An 8,768-nucleotide genomic window follows, 5' to 3' on the forward strand; every position below is an offset into this window, starting at 1 on the left:
CTGCAAACATATTTTAGTTCAAAGTATCTGTGTTTACATACAGCCTAATAGTCGGTTATTAATCTGACTAATAGCAATCAGAATGAAAAACTTTCATGTAAACGCCAATCAAAACACTATACAAAACAGATTTTCTCTCTCACACTCACTCACACGGAGATCTTTTGAACTAGCAATGGCTTGCTAAGTAGGCTATGAGAATGCAGATCAGAAGCATTGGCTAAATGTGAAAATTCATTTGTAAAATAATTTTAAAAACATTAAATATTTTAATGGTATGTAAAATGTTAAGTTATTTTCTTTAATTTCATGTATTATGAAAAAAAAAAAAGAGAAATGAAGTGAATTCAAGCATTATAATTGAGGCTATTAATAGCATGTGCTCTCTGTGGGCGACATGCAGGCTCAATGTGGGCTTCCAGGTGCCATGGGGACAGTGTTGGAGACCATCCGCTTACACTGGATACAAGCTTATGATATTTAAGGGTGTTACTGTCTCTTCTACAGTCTTCTTAATGTGTTTTTTTTTTGTGTGTCCTCAGCTTCGTCTGGAGATTCTCATCTAAAGCTGCTGTCTGATGTGGCTCAGGCCGTGAAAGGTCAGGGTACCATCGCCTGGGTGAATTGTGGGTGAGTCTCCATCGATTTGGCTTTTGTATTTGAGCAGGTTTACTGCTTGTGTACTTTTTTGCCACTAAGGTTGAGGCAGCTGACATCCTGATCAAATTGTTGGTGTTTCTCTAATACTGATATTGTGTCTTTATATCAGCTGTGACGTAATAATATAAACGGCAATACATGCGGTATGAAGGTAATAGATGCTGTTTTTAGACTAGAGAGGATATTTCTGGTCAAACTGTATGTTAATGTAGAACCTTGAACTATTTTTATTTTAAAATGTCCAGGAGAATTATGCTGTGTCCGAAATCGAATACTTAGTATGGGAAAAAAGTACGCTAACAGAGTAGTATGTCCGAATAGCATTCGAAAAACACCAGGCAAAAAGTACCCGGATGACCTACTACGCCGAGATTCTGAAGTGCACATTCAGTGGACACTTAACTATCCCATGAGGCCACAGGAAAGGATTTATAAATAGCAGTCAATTGACACTGGTAGGTAACGTAATGCTAGTATGTCTGAGTTTCATTTATACTACTCTATTCATATTATATATAACATACTTTTTTTACAATCCATTGCATTGTAGTTCAGCTCATGCGAGTGCTACAGCTCAGCATCTTCTCAGCGTATTTCTCTGCTTTTAGAAAGAGATATCATGAAAGTAGTTAAGATGTTTCTGATAATTAGCAATCAAAGCTTGCCTCTGAATCATTTCTTGATAAATGGTAGGATGTGAAGCTTGTTCTATCTTAGCCAAGCATCGTTTCTTTTTCCAGAACCAATCCATAAAGCACCTTTTTGAGACCATCTTGGGTACATTGAGTCCCCTTGTGAACAACTTATATAAAGCTGGGTTTAAAAAAAGTAACTCCTCACAGGCAGCAGTGTGATAGAGCAAAGCAGAGATATGCCCACACATTTTCTACAGATGACAGGGACCTGAGAGATGGCCAACTGCAGTCCACTGGGGTATACCATTAAGGAAGTAGGTCATGGACAGAGTGGGATCAGTGTGAAGAAGATGGGAATGCAATAATCCTGGAGTCTGAACGATCCAATTGGATATTTTGTGAAAATTTGTTGAAATAGGCCAGCTACTTTTTCTCCGGACCTTCAAACTTTTCTTGGCTTTCAACTTAATTTTTTCCACTCAACTTGTTTGAAGACAGCAATCTCGGCCACTAACTGTTTTTCCTCTTTCGCAATTTTGAGCCTTGGATACCCACTTCCAAACCCCCCTGCACGCAAAACTTATTGACTTGACCCATGACTCATGCTTTAGAATAGCGTATGGTGCTTGAAAAGGATGACCAATTATTTCATAGAGGCTGAGGAGGGTATGAAGGTGTATGTCTACGCATGTGTGCTTATTGCCATCTGTGATCCTGAGTCAGTTCGTTCAACACACAGCATGCCTAATTGAGTTTCCCACATGACAGACTGAGCTCTGATCTCCACCGCACCTATATCGGTTCTCCCACAAAGGCGTTATGTGGGAAATGTGGAACGCTAATGATGGTGTCTCATCTACCTTTAAGGGATGGAGCCGGTTGGGGGCGGATGCTGTCAGAAGCATAATTGAATTCTGTGTCTTTGAATTTCCATTAGCATGGAGCTTTAGATCGCTGCTGAGTCCTCTCTGCTCTTATTTGTCCTTATGTAATACATTTCCATGCTCATTATCGCTCAAGGGAAGGGAAGTCTTTTCAATAGAGCGATCTGGATCTCTTTGGGAGGGTGTGGGCGTATGTGCGGTGACAGTGGGACCAGGTAATCGTGGGTCTTTTCTGTTCTCAGATTCTGTTGAGGTGTGAGTGTTAAGATAGAGTGCTCTGTTGCTGTTGTTTTTTTGTTTTGTTTTGTTTTTTGTCATTGGCTGTATGACAAAGATGGATTTGTCTGGAACTGGAGTGTTCATTTTTTTTGTGCTATGAATTTAGCGAGCACTGAATTTTGAATCCCTCTGTGGCACTTTGCCATAAATAGGATACAAATAGGGCCAGAAACCCTTAGAAACAAAGGCTGTATTTGTTTTTTCATCAATTGGCCAGTTAAAAGTAGATACTTAATTTTCAGAAAATTGATCGTCAGCCTCAGTCAGGAAGTTAAACTAAATATTAAATGTGCAGTTCATTTTCTATGATTTGCCATTTCTGTTTTTGAAATGCACATCAAATTTAAATTTCTAGAGCTTGCTAGTTTGAAACCAAATGTGTAATTGTTATTTATTTAACTTGTATTTCCATTTAAAATATTGTTGATTGTTGATAATGTTTTAACTTGAGTAACAGTTGAGCGTGATAAATGTTAACTTTTTGTGTAAAAATTGAGAGCTGCAAATGTCATGTAGAAAGGGTCCAAATGACTTTACTACTTGTGATAAAAGACATTTGATGTTTAAATCTAGCTACTTTTCATGCTACATTGATTTTATGTTAGATAAGTTTATCTAACATATCTAATATTTCCCACAATAAAGCACATGGAATTAATGCTTAAAAAAAAAAAAACATTCTACTGACCCGGTCGGTCCAGCGGTAACTTTTTTTACTTGCCCTGCCAAAATTTTGCCTTTGTTTTTGATCAATAGCCTTAATAATGCTGTGACTCCAAAAAATTTTTGGCGTGAAATGATGTGAATGCGCGCACACAACTTCTCACACTATTGAATGGAGTTCTCTTTCGTGTCTTCATGCGCTTGAATATTTAAATTGGCAAGGCTTAAAAACACTTGCAAATGATAAACTTTCGTGGTGCAGCACTGCCCAAATCTGGCAAGTGACAGTTGTGTGAACTATCCCGAGCGACGTTTACGCTGACCCCGAGACATCAGGCAGGTCTTATTGTCGACGAGTCCTGCTTGGGATGAAAAGTGTGCCGGATTGTGGAATGTTTGCTGTCTACACAATGTCTATCACCAGTACCACATATTCCTACAAAATCCATTTAATGCTCAGGACTTTTTGAAGCATGCTCTTCAGCTGTGAGAAGTCACTAAAGCAGAGCGAGGAGGAAAAAAACATTTAACTTATCTTATCTGGAGACCTGTGGCTCTGAATTCAAGCAGGCAGACTTTATGTATAATACACTGAAGCAAAGGAAGCTGAATGTCTTGTCCTTCAAAAAAAAAAAGAAGATTGACAGGGTTTGCCAAAACTTAGAAGTGGCCCTTACATTAGCTTATTGCTGTGGTCATCTGTCGCTTCCTATGAGCGGTCTCATATTGCTGCTACAGCAATTTATTAAATGTCTTGGGACATTAATTGTATCACTTCACTTTTTGGCTGCATCAATTTGCATGACAAATGTCCTTCAAGGGCCTGTGTTATAATAGAATAATGTGATTATAATATTTGTTGAGCATAATTCGCTATGACTTGATGTTCGCTTTCGCCTCTGTGTTTGTACAAAAAGTATGAAGTTAATTGATTGTGCTTGTAGACACTGTACTGAACATGGTTGCTTCAAACTTTGTTTTCCTCGTGTGCCATTCATGCTTGAATTGATAATATCTTTAATATCCAATTCAATTACTAAGTTTGAATTCAGGTAGAAAACAAAGTGCAAAACTGTAATTAAGAAATTATGTCTGGAAAAATTCAGAAATAGATGTGAAAATTGGCAGCAGAAATATCAATAATTTCTGCTATGCTGATGAGACAACCTTATTAGCAGAAACCAAAGATGGTCTTGAAAGTAAAAAAATTTATATAAAAAATTCTTAAGGAAAGTGTAAAGATGGGACTCCACCTGAACATCAAAAATACAAAAATTATGTCAACAGCTGGAACCGGTGCAATTAAGGTAACCATCAACCTGAGAAGAAATGAAATGCTTCTTAGGATCTATGATCGACCAAACTGGAGACTGCACACCTGAAATAATGAATTTCATTAGCATTGTAATGCAATGCTAAGCATGCACCAAATCTGGAGGAGCAAATGCAGGCAGGCCCTTCGATCAAGCAATTGTGTTTCCTTCGGCAATTGTGTTTCCTATATCAACATATGGATGTGAAAAAAATAAACAGTTGTGGTGTTGGAGAAGGCTCTTAAGAATACCATGCAGCAATGGATACCAACAGAGAGGTCCTGGACTGCATTAAACCAGAGATGTCACTTGAGGGAAAAATGAACAAACTGCGGCTCATCTTGGCCGTGTGATGCGAACAACTTCACTAGAAAATACTATAATGCTTGGCACAGTTAGTGGAACAAGAAAAAGAGGCCGCCAAAAAAACACGTTGGCTCGACACCATCAAAAGTATCACCTGCCTTGGCATAGAACAGCTGAAAAAGGCGTTATGCATGGCGGAAATGGCCCATACAAACGCCCAGAGTCGGATACGACTGTAATGGAGTTCCAACACATGAATTAAAAAGGAAGCAATTATTAAAATTGGAAATTTGTCCAAGCTGATATCTATCAAAACAACTGTTTTATATGTACTATATGTGATTATTTTATGTGATTGAATATTCATGTTTCTTCTGTACGTTTCCCTCCACAGGGATTCAGAAGGCCGCAAACTCTGTAAAAAAGTCAAGATAGATCCCAGCTCAAAAACCAAAGGAGTCGAGGTCCTGCATTACAAGTAAGAATAGTCTTCATTTTCTGAAATCCATGTAACAATGGTAGATGAAGGTCTTACAAATTATTACTGAGAACCATGAGCTCAGCAATTCATCTTGTAATTTTGTGTTCCTTTTAGGGATGGGACCTTCCACACGGAATACAACAGACCATCCACATTTAAGGTAATTTTTCAGAAAATTGCATTTTAATGAAGACATCTTTTAACGAAAATCACAGCTTTTTTGAAGCCTCTTTCAGAATCCAGTTTATCAATATTTCTTTGTTAGACACATGGATTGACAATCCGCATTTTCAGAAAATTTCGTCTGTGCATTTTCGGATGCATACTCTGTCATCTGTGAGTGGATGATTCGCTCTTTGTTGTTATTTATCCGCTTGACGCCCACAGTTTTCCCATGGCTGTTATTTCATAGTACTCAGCTTCAAGAACCAGAAGTCCAAGCTTCATAAGTAGACGAATCAAATTAGTCTTCCATTGGTTTCTCTCACCTATCTCATTCTCCACACGCCTTTCAGCTCAATTTTGAGCGAATGTGACGAGGCATTGATGAATGGCTCTGGAATGAGGAGAGCTGTAATGTGAATATGTTAAAAATGAATGAGCTGAGCTATGCTGGATGATGAAACAGTGATGGGACATGTTCGCTGGCGCCACTGGTGTGGAAAAAATGGAGAGCTCTTTTTAAATGTACCTGCTGTTAAGTATCACATATTGCTCTTCATTTTCCCTTGGTATAGCAATAACACTGTACTTTGAGCACTTCATGTCAAGGGAGTGATTCGTTCCTAATGTATAGGGTTCATAGATTAGGAAATAAATTAGTGTAATTGTGCAAGAGTGAAAGTTTTTTCATTGGTGATAAATCTCCATACTTTTTATGTTCAAGTTTGATCATGCTTAGAACAAGTTTGGAATATTACCTAAATTAGCAAAATGACCAAAAGTCAAAATTTCAGTAGTCAAAATGTAAATGTTCAATAACCAATTTATGCCACTGCAAATACTAATATGATTTTTTTTTTTTTAAATACTAAGAACTTATGAACTGAGTACTATACTGCAGAAATATTTGTGGTTGCATTTTTTTTTTTTTTATAAATTATTTTAGTAGCATGAAAGAATGTAATAGTTTTATTTACTGCAGGATGCATTAAATTGATTAAAAGTTAAAAATAAATAATTTTACATTTGTTACAAATAAATCTATTTTAAGTAAATGTTGTCCTTTTGAACTTTCTGTTAATCAAAGAATCCTCAAAAAATTTATCACAATTTACACAAAAATATTAAGCAGCAAAACTGTTTCCAACACTGATAATACGGTAAGAAATGTTTCTGAAGACTGGAGTAATGGTGCTGAAAATCCAGTTTTGCATCACGGGAATAAATTGCAATTAAAATATATATATAAAAATGGAAAACAGATTTTAAATTGTAATAATATTTCACAACAATAAGTCTTTTGATCAAATAAATGCGGCCTTGATGAGCATAAGAGACGTCTTTCAAAACATTAAACATTTTTGAACAGTAGTGTACAGCCTATTATTGTAGATCCGTACCTCTAATCTCACAGTGATTCACTGTTAAAAAGAAATAAATGCACTTGCAGTTTCTTTTGGCAGTGAAAGTTGATTCTCTAATGGTCTCTTTTCAAAGTGTCTATCTATTCTCACTTCTCTTTTAGTCCATGGTGGCTTTCCTGAAAGACCCTGCAGGTGCCCCCCTGTGGGAGGAGAACCCTGAGGCTAAAGATGTTGTTCACATAGAGTCAGAGAAGGTAAGTATCGCTCTCTGAAGCACACTGCAGCGAAGATCGGTTTTCTGCTGAGTATTTATCAGGTGTGGGAATGTCAAACAGAACAAAAGACTTGTAGCTGAGCAATCTGCATCAGAAGAACCTTCCTATTCTTCTGTCTCTAGAGGCTAAATCTGGCAGCTGGACTGTGTATCCAGGAGCAAGTGTGGTTTTAAATGCCTGAAAAAAGTTGAATCTAAAAATTCAAGACACAGAGTTGAAATTATAATTGTGATAATATTTGAATTTGAATATATGAATTCATGGCCCTACCATACACTTGCAAGTGTTTTTTGCTAGTTTCAGCCCGACGCAGTTATCATTTTCACGTCCTGCGCCTCGTTGTTTATATAGTAAATGTATTTGCACCTATTTGTGCGCCCATGGGCGTGCTGGTCTGAAAACAAGGAGTATTCAGGCGCATTGTTGGCGCGTTGCTATTTTGAGGCAACTGAAATAGACTGCACTATTGACCAACAAAAACCTTGGTCTAAAGTCAATGACGCAATATTTTTTTTGTTATTTAAAGGGCATGTTAGTAATATGCGCCTATAGGGAGTCGCACAATGCACTTACACTCTGCTTATTACACACACAGGGATGCGCAGCAGCACACAAACTAGCCAAATATTAAAAATTAAAGGATTACAATGTAAAAGATTAATATTATATACATAAGGATATGGTAGAATCCGGTTTGTCCCGTAGATGGTCTGCTTGCTCGCTTTAACCTCGTGCACGAGCAGATCCGTTTGCTCTCTGGAGACGCGTCCAGTCTTTCCGCTGGCAAATAGCAATAGCAATTCACCATGGCGTGAGCGCAACTGGCTTTTAAAGGGAATAGGAGATGAGACTCAGATTGATTTATTGCACGTTACGCCCAAAACACACCCATTACTTATTAAGAGAATAGGGAAAACCCTTTTAGACCACGCGCCAGGCACGCCAACCACTTTTCCCATCGTTAAAGTAGCAAAAGTGGATTCGGACACGCCCTAAACGCACTTGCGCTGTGCGCTTTATACCATGCGCTTAGATCGTTAAAATAGGGCCCTCAATGTTAATTAAATATTTTACATACTTTATATAGAAAGAAATTACGTTGTCCACCTTTAATAGATTTAAAATAAATTTAGTTGAATGTTCTGCAATAGCATCTTTTTAAAAACACAAATCAGACACTGCAGATGACGGTGGCAGATTCAGTCAAAAACAGCCACACTGTGCTGGTGTGTGATGGAGTAATGAAGCAATATACCATGCTAATGAAAGAGGCCAGGGAATCTCAGCTCTTCTTTGTTGGTTTACTGAGATCATTTGAAACTTTACTTAAAGTTATAGCCACTCAACCCAGTGTTTGACTCACTCACTTTATCCTGTTTTGCTCGCAGGATTTCCGGAAACTGCTGAAAAAAGAGGAGCGGCCCATCCTCATGATGTTTTACGCCCCATGTGAGTCACCCCTGTTTGTAATCTTCCACCACTAGAAACTTCATATGATGCAAACTGTGTGCAATCATGCAAGATGTGCCAAATTCTAGCAAAACAGAACTTGTAAAGTGTGGTCAGTGTGCCTGAATCAATGCAGGTTGTGAATGTGGTCGTGGTCTCATTAAGATGTCCAGCATTCGTCAATGTACCATTAGCAAGAGTTTAACTTCCAAAGACTCATCTTGGTTCCTTGTGTAGTGCTCAGAGGAGCCCAAAAGCTCATTACTGCAGTAGTTAAGTATTGTAGATGAAGAATCA

The 8,768-nt window shown here is 37.9% G+C and overlaps 1 protein-coding gene across 1 annotated transcript in view; it reads left to right on the forward strand.

The window, feature by feature from the left end:
• Nucleotides 1–8,768, forward strand: part of pdia5 (protein disulfide isomerase family A, member 5) — a 62,247-nt gene that overhangs the window by 16,157 nt on the left and 37,322 nt on the right. The window contains exons 3-7 of the mRNA XM_084123174.1: nt 543–630; nt 5,135–5,218; nt 5,336–5,381; nt 6,909–7,001; nt 8,411–8,471. Of these exons, the coding sequence (XP_083979300.1) occupies nt 543–630; nt 5,135–5,218; nt 5,336–5,381; nt 6,909–7,001; nt 8,411–8,471 (372 nt within the window). The remainder of the gene's footprint in view (nt 1–542; nt 631–5,134; nt 5,219–5,335; nt 5,382–6,908; nt 7,002–8,410; nt 8,472–8,768) is intronic.

The sequence above is a fragment of the Abramis brama genome (genome assembly GCF_963993115.1).
Source record: "Abramis brama genome assembly, chromosome: 8".
NCBI lineage: Eukaryota > Metazoa > Chordata > Actinopteri > Cypriniformes > Leuciscidae > Abramis > Abramis brama.